Source organism: Pyricularia grisea (genome assembly GCF_004355905.1).
Source record: "Pyricularia grisea strain NI907 chromosome Unknown Pyricularia_grisea_NI907_Scaffold_1, whole genome shotgun sequence".
NCBI lineage: Eukaryota > Fungi > Ascomycota > Sordariomycetes > Magnaporthales > Pyriculariaceae > Pyricularia > Pyricularia grisea.
The window spans coordinates 1,851,390-1,865,221 of NW_022156716.1; the positions used below are offsets into that span (position 1 = coordinate 1,851,390).

The following is a 13,832-nucleotide window of genomic DNA, read 5'->3' on the forward strand; positions in this document are numbered from 1 at the left end:
CATCAATCTTCTCTGGATCCTGAAAAATGGAATCGTCAGAGGAGAACGGTCAGTGGGCCAGAGAACTCCAGGCTGATCTAGCCAGGAAGTATCGACGACATTCCGCCCGGATAGATAATGTTAGGCGCTCATTCGATCAGCGACAGCGCGTCAGGTGTTTCAAGTCTAGTTTCGCTACTGGAAGATATCTGAAGCATGCATTGGATCGGAGTCTTGGAGATGGCTATCTCATTGCTCCCGAGATGAACCTGCGATATGTTGCTGAAAGCGGCCCTGACTATTTGCTGGGTATTCTCAAGCACCGCGATACTTCGTCTGTCTACGATCAGTTCTTCAGCGGTCCCGATGGTTCGCCTGGTGATCAATGGGTCATCGGCAACAACATGCGCACCAGAAACCTACAGCACTCACAGCGGCATACGTTTGAAGACTGCTACTCTGTCTTCTGGGACGAAGAAAAGTACGGCTGCTCCATAGAAGTAGAGGGGAGACACAAAGACAAAGTTCTGGCCGGGTTGAAGAAGGCCGTCGACGCTGGTGTGCTCTTCAGTCAAGACTACGGCGAGCTGGTCCTCATGCGTCAGATCACGATCCTACAGGTCCTGAATATTCTTGTCGAAGATATATTGGACCAAGGATCAAAGACCAGAGACAGGAAGCAGTTGCCGGACAAGCAGGTCCGGGCAGCTGCGCATACCTTTTCGCCATAACAGGATTTATGCGAGACCTCTCACCGGTTGTCTCGATGCCTCCGCTCTCGCGCAAGAAGGGCCAGATGTTTGTCTCAAGGGCACAGGAACTGGAAGCTGAGCTTAACCAGACAAAAGGAGACCTCGACTTACGAAATTTTGCTTGTCCGATCTACAATCTCCTCCAACCTGGTATGGCGTTGGCTTCTCTAGGGGTTCTGGACAAATTCGTCATTGAGAATACAGGCACAAAGCTAGGAATCCTGTATGAGGACCTCATCGAGGACAGCTTTTCCGATCTTGAGAACCGTTACCACGAGGCCAAGGCGAAGCTCAAGCCCAACGCCGGCCAGAGATGGGTGCCACTTCCTGTATCGTCAACGCAACCTCCAGAGTTACGAGTCGAGTACCGTAGAGGAAAGGAGAAGACTCGACCGTCGCATTCCTCAGCCTACGAGATTACGCCTCAGTCCGCACCAGCGGAAGACGAAGCCACAACAACTACACCAACCCAGATCTTCAAGGTGAGCAGCTCGGCGGCCGATACCTTTTGGAGATTGTTCGACAAGTCGCAATCTCGAAGCTCGATCAGCTGGACGGCCTTGGAGGCGGCCATGGCGGAGCTTGGGTTCTCCGTCATGCCCAAGTTCGGGTCCATCTACACTTTCCTGCCCCCGGAGTCGTTGGATATGAGGAAATCTGTGACGTTTCACAGGCCACACAGGTCTCACATCGAGGGCTTTTTCGGTGCCAATATTTGCACAGCGTCTCAATCGCGTGTATGGGTGGAAGAAGGAGTCATTTGAGATTGCATGAGCTGCAAGTACTCGACAGTTTTATCTCCATCATTCGCGTGTACTATTTGGTGCGAGTTTTCTGTTGTGAAAGAAGTAGCCTGCGTAGCTATTTTCCAGACATAGCACAACACCAATTCGCTGTGTGAAGGGCGGATACGGAGGGAGATTCACCGGTCACGATGTTGAGAATGATGATGATTCGTACAAAAATTGCATGAATGAGACATGGAGTCAGTTGGTATTAAACATGAATTTTTCTGAGCGAACAATTTATTATCAACATCAGTGGCTTGAACAGCAAGTCCACTGTAAGGTGCGCAAAGGGATCATTGAAATGGGCAAGCATCGGCTTTCTGTGTCGTCAGGTACATACAGTATACTAATTCTCAGCCCGCCCGGTATTATGCTAGGGGCTTTCTTTTTAGGCCAGTGGCATCGGCCCCACTATAAAAACCCACAGCAGCTAGCTTCCAACGCGCCATTGACGGCTAGATGGAGAAAACTGACCTCATCATCAGGATCGATACGCTCATCAAATTTCGATTTCACCAAAGATAAAAACCACATAACCCGATTCCCCCGCGCAGAAAACCCACAACCGCCCATGAATGTTGCTTGATAGGTTCGCACGCGTCCCGCTCTCCCCCCTTTCACGACGAGCCATGGCGCCTTCAGGCAACGCCTATCCGGCGCATCATGGCTCCGCCTCGGCCGCCGCCGTGTTGCGAGCCAATGGAAAACAGCAGCAACAGCAGCGCAGTTACACACCGACCGCCATGAACCGCTGGTCAGTTCTCAACAAGACACTGCCGCCTGTCGAAGCAATCAGCGCAATCCACGTTTACGACTTTGATAATACCTGTTTGTCAAGCCCCCTCCTCCCCAAGGACATGACGGAAAACCCCCTCCATCGGATGTCATGGTTAACTGCTTGGAAGCCGTGCTGACGTTTGTCCATCCTTCCCACCTGCTTTATAGTATTCAAGACGCCCTTGCCCAATCCAAAGCTGTGGAACGGACCAACGATCGGCCTTCTGGCGAACCCCGACCTTCTCAATGGCGGCTGGTGGCACGATAGCCGCATCCTTGCTGCGACCGGCAGTGGCATACTCAAGGAGGAGCCACGCGGCTGGGAGGGCTGGTGGAACGAAAAGGTCGTCGAGCTGGTCCAGCTCAGCATGAAGCAGAAAGATGCACTCACAGTGCTGCTCACCGGCCGCTCCGAGTCGGGCTTCGCCGACTTGCTGAAGCGCATGGTCGCCAGCAGAGGCCTCGAATTCGACCTGGTCTCGCTCAAACCAGCCGTGGGCCCGGACGGCCAGCGCTTTGCCAGCACCATGATCTTTAAGCAGGTCTACCTCGAGACCCTGATGGAGACGTACAAGAACGCCAAGGAGATTCGCGTCTACGAGGATCGGCCCAAGCACGTCAAGGGGTTCCGCGACTTCATGACCGACTACAACGTGCGGCTCAACGAGATGGCTGCTGCGGTGAGTCAGGGCGGCCCTGTACCAAACAGACAACCCATAACCGCTGAGGTCATCCACGTGGTCGAGCTGGGCACGAATTTGGACCCCGTCATCGAGGTGGCAGAGGTTCAACACTTGATCAACACACACAATGCCCAGCTGGCGTCGAGGCAAGGCGACCAAAGGCGTGACAAGCTCATGATCAAGAAGACGGTCTTTTACACTGGATATCTGATAAACCCCGAGGACACATCACGTCTTCTGGCCCTCGTCGCCTCTCAACTCCCCCGGGCGTCAGAGTCGGAGCTCAAGGTCCACGCCAACAACATCATGATCTGCCCCCGTCCCTGTCCGCACAGCATCTTGGAAAAGGTTGGCGGCATGGGCAGCAAGATGAAGTGGGAGGTGGTCGGGCTCGGGTGCTTTGAAAACAACGTCTGGGCAGCCAGCGTACGGCCCGTCCCCATCACCGCAAAGTACCACACCGACAACAAGACGCCGCACATTGTGCTCGCGCTGAGGAAGGGCGCCAGGCCCATTGACGCCAGCAAGATCCAAAACTGGCAGCCTCTCCCGCCGGATCAGGCCTTCATCTTCGAGACGACCGTGGGCGAGAAGATCCTCTTCCGCATCGAGGCCGAGGACCCCAGCGAGGGCGAGTACGAGAGTTTGTTCGCCAACAAGGCCTCCAAGCGGAAGCACACGGCCGACGACGAGGCGCCATCATACTCCCGCGGTGGCGCCGGCAACTTCCAGAATGGCAAGCGGAATTTCCACAGCCAAGCCGGCAACTCCAGGGGTGGAGGCGGCCGCGGTAATGGGAACGGCAACGGCAACGGCAACGGAGGTTTCCGCGGTAACTCGGGCAAGGGTAACCGTGGAAACTCACGCGGCGGCGGCTTCCGAGCCGGAGGTGGCCGGGGCGGAGGTGGTGGGAGGGGCGGGAAGCACTCGTACCACTCGCTTGATGACCCGGGAAAGCGCGACAGCAGTGGTGGCGGTATGTCTTATGAGGATAGCAGTTATACGGCTCCGTCGCAGCAGCAGCAACCACCACCACCACCACAAACGCAGCAACCTTACACTCAGTACCAGCCACCCCAACAGATGGTACCGCCGCCACCGCCCTTGATCCCCAGTGCGGCCTACTATCCTCAGGTGCCCCAAGCGCCGCCCGTCTGGCAACCGCCGGCAGGTGGTCAAGGCTACGGCGGACCGGATTTGGGAAGTTATTACTGACAAGTGTTGTAATGTCGGACTGGAGGTCTAACCAAATTAGTGGTGGATTGTAGGTTATATTTCAGCCGGGGATTGTCATTGAATTTCTTTTTCTACTGTTATGTCAATACGTGGGCGTTGAGTATTTCATCATTGTTTTCACTAGGTCTCTTTTGTTCTTTTTCTTCTGTTCTTTCTCCGGATATTATGGAATACCCCCGCTTGTTTACTTAGCATGCTTTTGTTCCAAACAGAAAAAAAAACCCCGACAGCCGCCTGCTGCGGCAAGTCGCGATCATCATCTCATAGATTTTTCTCAGGCGCACCGGGAGTCATGGTTGGGTTTATATTTACAAGGCGCGTTTAAAGGATGATGTCCATGTATTATCGGCCCGAAACTATATGAACAAAACAGAATCAAGTACGATACGATGATTATTCAATTCAAGAATCAAAGTCACTCTCGCGTCAAACGTAACCGTGAGTGATTGAACAGTTGGTTGAGTTGATGATCTCATGCACATGTTAGTACATCCAGGGGTAGATGTTTTACATTCATATGGTTACGGAAACAGCCAATGGTCGATGAACATGCGGCACTGGATAGATACCTTGGGTATAGACACACTAGTCTAGGTAGCTCAGTCAAGATTGACAGTAGGCACACAGAATAGCACATTTTCACAGTCAAAATAAGCATGGGGGGTCAAATGTGCGAATGTTGGTAGTGTGCTTGTTTTTGCTATCCCAATGACCTGAATGGCCCTATGCCGCCCAACAACAGCACGCCATTGACCGGTTCACTTATTCCATTTTCTACTCATCGTCACTATCATCGCTGTCATCGTCTTCCTGCAACCAGTCAATCAAAACCTTGCATTTTTCCTTGACAGTGACCATCTTCTCCCCCTGGGCGGCATCTGCCCCCTCCCACCAGGCCAGGATGCCCTCCTCCTCGAGCACGTCCAGGTTGTACAAGTGCTGTAACAACGCTGCTAGCAGCGTGCCTGCGCGGCCCGTCTCGATGCCCCTGGCGGCCGCGGCGGCCTTCTGCAGGGCGAGGACAAAAGCTGCCTGGTCGCCTGTGTCGTCGCCACCGACGGCGACCTCCGAGACGAACTTGGATGTGCCCTTCTTGGCCGTTAGGGCGCGCTCGGCTGCCTTGGACGGCTCGAGGGCGCCAGCGGGCTGCTGCATCAGCTCCACGGCGGCCCTGACCAGGGCAGTCGCGATAGCGCGGCGTACAGCACCGTCCGAGGCGTCGGTGGCGAGTCGCAGGCCCATGAACTCGAGCTTGGCACCATCCATATCCTTGTTATCTTCGGATCGGAGGGCGTCCACCAGACTTGTGACGGCATCATTGTGGAAAGAGGTACTGGCATTGTCAGAGCCGGCCGATGTATCCGAGATCATGGATGAGTGTCGCTCCCGTGAGCCAGACCCAGGAGCGAGGTGGCCACTTGCACCGCCTCCAAGCCCGTCGTCGTCACTCTCATCATCCGAGTGGTCTGAGTTGAATGACGATATCGTGGAGGTTGAGATGTTGAGATGTGCTGTGGAGTAGATGAGTGTCCTTTGGAGGTTGGCCGGGTCAAACTCGTCATATTCGTCCTCATCCTCGTATTGGTATACCGCCCCCTTGCCTGATGATCCAAGGAGTTTCGTGTCCGTTTCTGCGAGAAGGCGATCCCGCGTAAAGAGTGATAATGTGGTTGCATCAGGAAGTGAGACTCCGTCGCTTAACTGTACGCCGAATGATATGAGCGAGCCTGGTGGTATTGTGCAGTCTTTCCCAACAGTCGCAGAGCTAGCCACGACTGACCTCGTTATCTTAGCTCCATCTTCAATAGTGGCATCACTCCATATGAAACTGTCGCTTATATGGACATTGTTTCCAATATGGCACCTCTCGCCTATTACGCAGTTTATTATAGTGCTTCCCGTCCCTACTGTTGTCTTCATTCCCACAACCGATTTCTCGACGTGGCTACCGACCTCGAACTTGACCCCCTTTTCGGAGTAGACAAAGTTTCGGCGCAGAGCATAAGACTGCCCTTGGACGAGGTTGTTGTCGGGAACCATGGGGAATGTCCACCTGCTAATCACATCACGTGTGATGGATTCGTATAGCTGCAAATTGCTCGCACGAGCGGCGTATCCATCGTTGACTATGTTAGTGTAGATGAGCTTGCCGTTGAGCTCCCAGTCTTTCAACACGCCGTGCAAGAAGTGTTTCCGAGGCGCCTCATAATCAAAGCTGTCCGACCAAAGGGCCAACACGTCTGGTGTGCAAATGTCGATCTCGCAATCGATCAGATCAGTGCGCATCTCGACTTCGTCATGCTCGAAAACGGCAGGGTCGAGCACGGTGTAGTGGCTGCTCTGTAACGGGTTCGTCTCGTCAAACTGCAAACATCGGCCCTCCTTCGCCTCGATTGTGAAGACGGGCGTAGTACCCCGTGATTTTGTGTGATGGTCTCCTGGTCCTCCCTCGCGCAAGACCATGGTCATGATGGCGTCACGATTGGCTTCTCTGCGCTTTCGGTGGGCGGTCAAGGCATTGTCGAGGGGGATGTTGGCAACCAGGTCGCCATGGACGAGGATAAAGTCGCCGGATATGAGACCTCGCTTATCAAGGTCGCGCAGGAAGTCACCAGGAGAAGAGGCATCGTTGACGCGCACAAACTCAAGGAGCGAGAAGGGTGATATGTGACCGGCAGGACTCCATCGTGGTGAGTCTTGTATATATTGCTCGACCTGGTCCGTGTGGTTTCCGCAGTAGATGAAGACCTCCTGAACACCGTTCATGGCCAGGTACTCGAGAGTGTACTCTATCAGGGGCGTGTTCGCTAATGGGAGAAGACACTTGGATAAGGGTCAGGCAATGGCCTCGAACATAATAAGAAAAAGACATGGAGTACTGGGATATTTGCATACTCGTGGCTTTTCGAGGGTGAAGGGCGCAAAGCGGTCTTGAAACGAGTCCGCGAGAACCTAGTATTCACGAAAGAAGCCCTCCATCAGTATCGCATCATGGCGTGGCAGGTAACCAGATCCGAGTCACAAAAGAGCACCAGGACTTACAACGGCCTGGAGCACGTCCTCTGCCTTCTCCTCAGCGCCACCTCCGCCCGACTTTTTGCCCTTGGCTGCGGCCTTGCCGCCTTTATGTTGCGACATTACTGCTTCCCCGAGCGAGCTGAACGCCAGTGACTATCTAGGTAAGTTCAACCCCACCTGGAATCACAGGTGTACGCTGCACTGAAAATTCCGTGCGGCAAGGGACTTGACAGTTTGTGGATAAAACCAATTGACAGCTTATTGAAATGATTCGAATATGGGAGGTTGTTAGTTGACGCGAATTGATTTTTTGCCCATTGCTTGGTGGGATGACTCAACCAGGCTAGAGGACTTTTTGCTTGTGACTGACTGCAAGCAGGACGGGGAACGGGTTTGCGACTTTGCCCCGCATCTCCCTCCCACCACGCCATGACGGAACTGCTATGGAAGCTCTCCTCTGCCTTACGCCATGACGGCAGCTGGGGCCAACACCCCACAAGAGGTACAAGTCAGCTATTCCTCAACGCGCCAGCTCGTATGTTCCAAGCTCGAAAACGACGCGCCGTCGCGACTCCTCTTGGGCATCGGGTGTTCAAGCTATCAACAGCTGAAAGAATATAAGGTAATTTTAATTTTTTTTGTTGGCATGTATAATCACGCATCTGTTTTCTTGCGCCTAGCTTCAGAAGGATACCGAACCAGTAGCACAGATAAAACTTTTTGTCACCATTTTGAAAATGACCATTTCATTTCTTGGTTCCTTTGAGCATTCCTAATATTGAGGGTGGAAGTACTGTACAATATGGCAACTAATGTGTACGCCTGAATTCTGCTTGCGGGTCTGGTCCTCGCCTCGTGGCTGATTGGATTATTAGACGGATATCAAGTTGGGCCTTGTGTAGCAGGTACTCTTTCTACTCCCGACAAACAGACGGTACCTATCATCTATTCTACAAAAGGTACATTTGGGTACTTCATTCGTCAGCCGCAGTATGTAGAGTTTCCTGGAGCACAGATCTCAGAGATCATATTCAGCTCATGTACCATAGTACTCCGTACGTTGGCTTGGCGAGGCAACCCTCTAACGACCTGGAGCGACCCAATAAACATACGTAGTCAAAAGTCAAGAAATACTCGATAATCAGCCCCATGTGACCAGATCATCCCCTTTCCGCCCGTTCCAGGCCAGTCGAGACCTCTTAATTCTCGCCGGGGGTCCTGCATAGCCATGTCTGGTGCAACTGCAGCCACGGAGATGCAGCGACACAAAATCGGTGAGGGGGGGTTTGTTTGAATACCACAGAAACAAATGTGCCCAAGTTATCGTTCAGCCTGGTTGGTGTTTTTTTTCCTTTTTTTTCCTTGTTATCTTGATGTTTGTTCATACCACCATCATCCGACAGCAATTTACTAGCACCAGCCTATGACGAACAGGAAGGCAGACAAAAAAAAAAAAAGAATCTTTAGGAGCTTGGCTGGCAGCAATCGAATGACAGGGGGAAGCGACCCTGAGCTGAAAGATAAAAAAAAACAAAAAAAAACAAAAAAAGTGTGGATGAGAATCCGGGGAAACTGGAGCTTCTTTCCCCCCTTCCTCGCTTGAGATTTTCTCCACCCACATAACGTGCTCGTGTTCTGGCTTGTCTGCTAATATAATGGATTGCCTTTTTGCCTGCCCGTGTTTTAAGCTTTATAAAAGATCAAACATTCGTCAAATTTCTTAGTGTTGAAATAAAAAGCTTGACTCCCGCTGGACGAGCTTGTTGTTCAGCCCACGATTACTTTATGTAAAAAAAACTACAAAGACCCTGAAATTGTGACATAACTGCACATAAATACTACGTATGCAAAGAACCCCGAATCAATACCGGGCTCATTGGGTTCGCAAACCCACTCAGTAACCCGCCTTCGTAACTTGCCATTCCCGGTCATGCACATATAGAGTACGTAGAGTAGAAGAAGGGCCGAGAACAAAAAAAATTACATGCAAGCCTCAAAGTTTTTTTTTATTATTTTATCTTTGCTTGGTTAGACAAAAGGTGTCCAAGCACCCCCCACCATACAGCCCGCCGCCAGTCTTACCGGTACAAAAATCTTGTTAGAACAACTGCGTAGCTTCCATTATTATCCTTGGGGGTTCCAGACCCCATCATCGGCCCGCATCAAGCTGTGACACGACAGGAGAAAGTCAGCTCCGGAGCTAATCGACCGAACTTTTTTTTTTTTCATTCTTTTTATTGTACCCCATGACTGATTGGTCGCCGCCCTATTTAAACCGGCTGGCGGTATATGTGTATTTATTTCCCATTAGATCTAGACTAGAAATAATCCCGGTATCTCCAAGCACTTCGTTCCATTTTTAGTGTTTTCTTTCATTATGCACTCACTAACTACCATTCAAGACCATGATTATTATTCCTTATCTCAGGTTCAACCTGCGGGAGACTGAAATCCCGTTCTGGACAGGGCCTGGTTCACTCCCACTTGCCTGCTCGTCGTACGCTTGCGCCCCGGTACGTTTCATCGCCCGGTGGGATAGCAGTCGGACCCCCCCATTCCACGCAATAAGTTTAGTTGCCTGCCAGGAACTACAACGCTTTATACTTGTTTTTTTGGGCTTGTTCCCGGTCTCTCGGGTTACTCTATTGGCGAAAATATACATACGTACTATAGACAACCAGGTGAGGTACCTAGGTACCCTCCAAATCCGGGGGTAACTCCGTAAAAAAAAAAGTGTACAAGACAAGAAAAAAAAAAGGGCCTGGACCCGTCTACGTTATGCGACTCCGCGCTACCTCCGGTTACAGCCGTGGTTCTAGACTCTGGACCCTTCCCTAGCTCATCCGATCTTTTCTGCTCTTTAATGGCCCAGCCTGCCGCCTGCCCTGGAGGCTCCTTTTGTTTGCTTATATACCTGCCACATTTGATTCTTTTTTTTTTTTTTTTGTTAATTTTCAGCTACCGGAACTTGGCAATCATGGTTTCTCAGCCCTGTTACTGTTGTTGGGTACTACACTGTACATATAACCAGACGTGATCGTTCTATCCTTATTTTTCAACTTATACCCTTACGCCGCAATGCACCGAATGCTTGCGTAAAGTCCAAACACTTATTCCAGAGCCGAACCACAGTCCACGATGATGGCTTCCTCGATTTTTCCTCCTCGCCATCTCGATTTCACGCACTCAAAAACAAGGGGTTATAACAACCTTGATTTGTCATCAATATGGAACCGGCCTTTATAGATCATGACTACCGAGTCTTGCCATTGTGGCGAGATGATCTAAAAGCGCCCGAGAACCCAACCCAACCCATATAGAAATCAACAACGTCCCTATGCCAACCCGTTAATGGCATGGAATTCCACCAGCCCTGGTATTCAAGAAGAACCAACTCCTGTTAGGTTATAATGGATGACGACCCAAACGCCCCCAAACTCCCGCGACTTTTTGCCACAAAAAGTGTTCACGCCATGCCAAGCCCAAACGAAAAACGAAAGGCAGTGGAAACCCAAACAAGAAAAAAAAAACAATAAATAAATAAAGACAACGGTATAATCCCCAATACTTGACACGCTCGCAGAAAAAGAAGGCGCTGCAAAATGGTATCTTTAGGTAGCCACAACATATATAAGGTCGAAAACAACGAACCCCCGTCGACGACAACCGCGCTCAAGTCTACACCTTAAGAATTCCTTGACTATCACCTCTTTTTGAGAGGCGGTAGGCAACAAGACCTAATGATGAATGAGGTAGAATAATCGGTGGCATGTCAAAATCGACTCATCGACTCGCTGGCAACTGGGTCTAGTGGTAGCCAGTTGAGGCTCCGGCATGTACACGTTGACGTTTGTTTGCTTGGTCATCCTGGTGATCCATCATGCGCCGCATCTGCATGTTGTTTGGGGCCATGTGGTCTGGAAGGCGATGCATGGAATTGGGACCTAGCGCGGCATGGCTTCCCCCGGGCACCGCCATCGCCGGTCCTCCTGGCATACCCGCTTGCCCAGGCATCGTCATCATGCCGTTGAATGATGCTGGCGACCTTTGCTGTGTGCCGCTTGCCGCGAGGTTCATGGCCCCGCCGCCATTTCCTGCCCCCAGGAAACCAGTGCTGCCGTCCATAGCTGCACCGCTGTGGTTCATCATTGGCGATCCCCAACCGACAGTTCCTACCGACGCAGGGGAGTGTGTACTCTCAAACTTTATTGGCGTGGCCGGTATCGTCCCCCCGCTCGTTCCTTCGAACTTAATCTGATGATGGGGCTGCTGTTGAGCTGCCAGATGTTGTTGCATGCCATGAGCTGGAGGAGTCGCCATTTGCGGTGGCATTTGCACAGACTGGGGCATCATCATTTGAGGGCCTGCCGGAGTGAATGGTGTTGAGGATACCGTGTTTGGTGCCTGTCCAGCCATCTCGCCCGCGAAAGCAGAGTCCTCTTCGTGCGAATGCGCCGAAAACTTGAGCATGTGGCTCAAGTGTTTCTTGACGATCCTAACCATTCCTTCCTTGGTAAATGGTTTTGCCAGAACATCATTCATACCTGATCGACTTTGTCAGTCTCCATATTCTGGTGATTTCAGACACGCCCAAAAAAAAAAAAAAAATATCAGCACTTACCGAATTCGAAATAGGTCGTTATATCCTCCTGACGGATGTTGGAGGTCATGGCAATGATCGGGATAACGGCGCCACGTTGACGAATAGAGCTCGTGGCCGACACACCGTCCATTTCGGGCATAATAATATCCATGAATATGAGTGAATACCTGTTGGGGTTACTTGAAAATTTGGAGACGGCATCAAAACCATTCATCTGACCCATTCACAGAGAGTATTAGCAAACGGCTACCAATTCCGAAACTGGGCAGAAAAGAAAACCTACGGCAGTCTCGACATCGCAGCCAAAATGAGTAAGGAACTTGGATCCGATGCGCTGGCAGACCTTGTCGTCCTCCACCAGCAATATGCACGGTTTCGTCTCCCATACAGCGGCCGTCACCCCTCCCGCTGGTGGCGGTGTCGCCTGGGCTGGAGCATCGATGGCTCCCAGAGCCGGAGGTTGTGAATAAGGAATATTGTTGATATGATCGGCATGGAAAGGGTCGATTCCTGTGGTCTGTCCAACGGGGTACACCATTGGTTTTTGGTCCGCAAATATGTCAACCCCAGTGAACGTCATGTTGAAGGCTTGTTGTTGGGAGAGCAGGGCTGCGGAAGATGTCGTCGAGTCTGGTGGCGAGGCGACGTTGTTGTGCTGCTGCTGTGCTAGCCTTTCAAGAGCATTCGAATTGCGAGATGCATCGATGTTAGAGGTTATGCTCTCTAACACTTCTCGGGCACGCCGTAGCTCGGGGGCTGGTTCATCGTCGCTTCCCGGAAGTAAGCTCATACCACCGGCGGTGAATCCCTGGGCCGATCCCGAAGCACCATTTGCTTGCGTGGTTTTACGCCTCCGCTCGTCCTGGTTCTCCAAGTGGTTCATAATCTCATGAAAGTACTGGGTGAATAGTTTTAGTGATTTCTGATGACCAGAAACTTCGTCTGTCAGAATCCTATTGGCCATTGCCAGGTTGTGATTGGCAGTTTGAAGCTCGTGCATCTGTTGGATGACAGCATGAAGAGACTCGTTCATTAAGCCAACATGCTGATTGGTATCAAAGGCAGCCTCGGCAGGAGCTGGTTTCCTAGTTGTCGGAGCTTTCCTTTTGATGATGTCGAAATTGTGACTCTGGCCCCTCGCAAACTCGGTATGCCGAAACTCCCACGCCTAGGTTGGTCTTGGTTAGATCATGAAGACGAGATGCTGTTTACAGCTGTACCAGACATGGAACTTACATTCGGGCCATATTGCGCGTTGTCGTCCGTGTTTCGTACTTTGTGGAAGTCGTACTTGTTAAGTTGCCTCACAAAGCTGGCGAAATTGCTATGTTTGAAGTGTTGTGGCAGTATCTCTTTGGTGAAGCGATCGTTCTAGATCGAGTTCCGAGTCAGAGCCCTGGCATTAATTTGCGGGATCCGTGGGTGTGGGAGTTCCTTAATTCTTACATCCTTCACTATGAAGCTGGTCCCGTCGTCACTCCAGCAGACAATATCCGATTCTGATGGATCTTCCAGCATACTAAAGAATTGCACCATTAGTATTTTTTTCCCCATTCTCCTTTATCCCCATCTTCTTTGAATGTTGACATGAGGCGGGAGCAGGAACTTACCGATATAGTTTTCGGACCTAAACAATGTAGCAATTGCGTTAGTCATACATATAAAATAACCCTGAATAGAGTTTCGAAAAAGATTATGCAAGGCACCATGACCTCCAAGTGAATCGGATATTAGAGCCCATCACATACAAAGTCACTGGAGTTGTTGTTCCCTCCCTGCGACCCCAGGTCGCTTTCTTGTGCGGGTGGCATGCTTTTCTAAGTTTGAGTTTGCTGTAGTGTACTTTCAATCGACTGGGAAGTCGATGCACGAGCTGCAAAACTTTGCCACAATGATGTACCGGTCGGTCCTTCCAAACTAGGCGTTAAAAACGAAAAAAAAAAAAAAAAATACCGCTGCGGTCTTTGACTAGACCCGAATAGTTGAGGATGAAGAT

The 13,832-nt window shown here is 51.1% G+C and overlaps 5 protein-coding genes across 5 annotated transcripts; 3 read left to right on the forward strand and 2 right to left on the reverse strand.

Annotated features, from left to right (window-relative positions):
• Positions 1–26: 26 nt before the first annotated feature.
• PgNI_00505 (uncharacterized protein) lies at positions 27–710 on the forward strand (the record flags this gene model as incomplete). The annotated part of the gene is made up of 1 exon (XM_031120585.1): positions 27–710. The coding sequence occupies one exon, from the start codon at positions 27–29 to the stop codon at positions 708–710; it is 684 nt and encodes a 227-aa protein (XP_030987665.1).
• Positions 711–745: 35 nt separating this feature from the next.
• Positions 746–1,495, forward strand: PgNI_00506 (uncharacterized protein; the record flags this gene model as incomplete). The annotated part of the gene is made up of 1 exon (XM_031120586.1): positions 746–1,495. The coding sequence occupies one exon, from the start codon at positions 746–748 to the stop codon at positions 1,493–1,495; it is 750 nt and encodes a 249-aa protein (XP_030986392.1).
• Positions 1,496–1,984: 489 nt separating this feature from the next.
• Positions 1,985–4,194, forward strand: PgNI_00507 (uncharacterized protein; the record flags this gene model as incomplete). Its single annotated transcript, XM_031120587.1, has 2 exons — positions 1,985–2,347; positions 2,465–4,194. Exons 1-2 carry the CDS (start codon positions 2,095–2,097, stop codon positions 4,192–4,194), a joined length of 1,983 nt encoding a protein of 660 aa, XP_030986393.1. The 5' UTR covers positions 1,985–2,094.
• Positions 4,195–4,872: 678 nt separating this feature from the next.
• PgNI_00508 (uncharacterized protein) lies at positions 4,873–7,480 on the reverse strand. The gene is made up of 3 exons (XM_031120588.1): positions 7,258–7,480; positions 7,111–7,167; positions 4,873–7,038 (listed from the first exon to the last, which is right to left on the reverse strand). Exons 1-3 carry the CDS (start codon positions 7,351–7,353, stop codon positions 4,990–4,992), a joined length of 2,202 nt encoding a protein of 733 aa, XP_030986396.1. The 5' UTR covers positions 7,354–7,480; the 3' UTR covers positions 4,873–4,989.
• Positions 7,481–10,692: 3,212 nt separating this feature from the next.
• Positions 10,693–13,788, reverse strand: PgNI_00509 (uncharacterized protein). Its single transcript, XM_031120589.1, has 7 exons — positions 13,585–13,788; positions 13,447–13,463; positions 13,283–13,355; positions 13,073–13,207; positions 12,120–13,004; positions 11,855–12,050; positions 10,693–11,777 (listed from the first exon to the last, which is right to left on the reverse strand). The coding sequence occupies exons 1-7, from the start codon at positions 13,645–13,647 to the stop codon at positions 11,041–11,043; spliced, it is 2,106 nt and encodes a 701-aa protein (XP_030986639.1). The 5' UTR covers positions 13,648–13,788; the 3' UTR covers positions 10,693–11,040.
• Between the last annotated feature and the right edge of the window lie 44 nt (positions 13,789–13,832).

Bases quoted from the DNA above. Each gene is read 5' to 3' on its own strand.
- PgNI_00508 (XM_031120588.1), bottom strand. From the start codon at position 7,353: ATGTCGCAACATAAAGGCGGCAAGGCCGCAGCCAAGGGCAAAAAGTCG. The intron at 7,168-7,257 runs GTAAGTCCTGGT...CGTGAATACTAG, and splicing joins AGGACGTGCTCCAGGCCGTT to GTTCTCGCGGACTCGTTTCA. The intron at 7,039-7,110 runs GTATGCAAATAT...CCCTTATCCAAG, and splicing joins TCACCCTCGAAAAGCCACGA to TGTCTTCTCCCATTAGCGAA.
- PgNI_00509 (XM_031120589.1), bottom strand. From the start codon at position 13,647: ATGCCACCCGCACAAGAAAGCGACCTGGGGTCGCAGGGAGGGAACAAC. The intron at 13,005-13,072 runs GTAAGTTCCATG...AGACCAACCTAG, and splicing joins ACGCGCAATATGGCCCGAAT to GCGTGGGAGTTTCGGCATAC. The intron at 12,051-12,119 runs GTAGGTTTTCTT...TGAATGGGTCAG, and splicing joins GCTGCGATGTCGAGACTGCC to ATGAATGGTTTTGATGCCGT.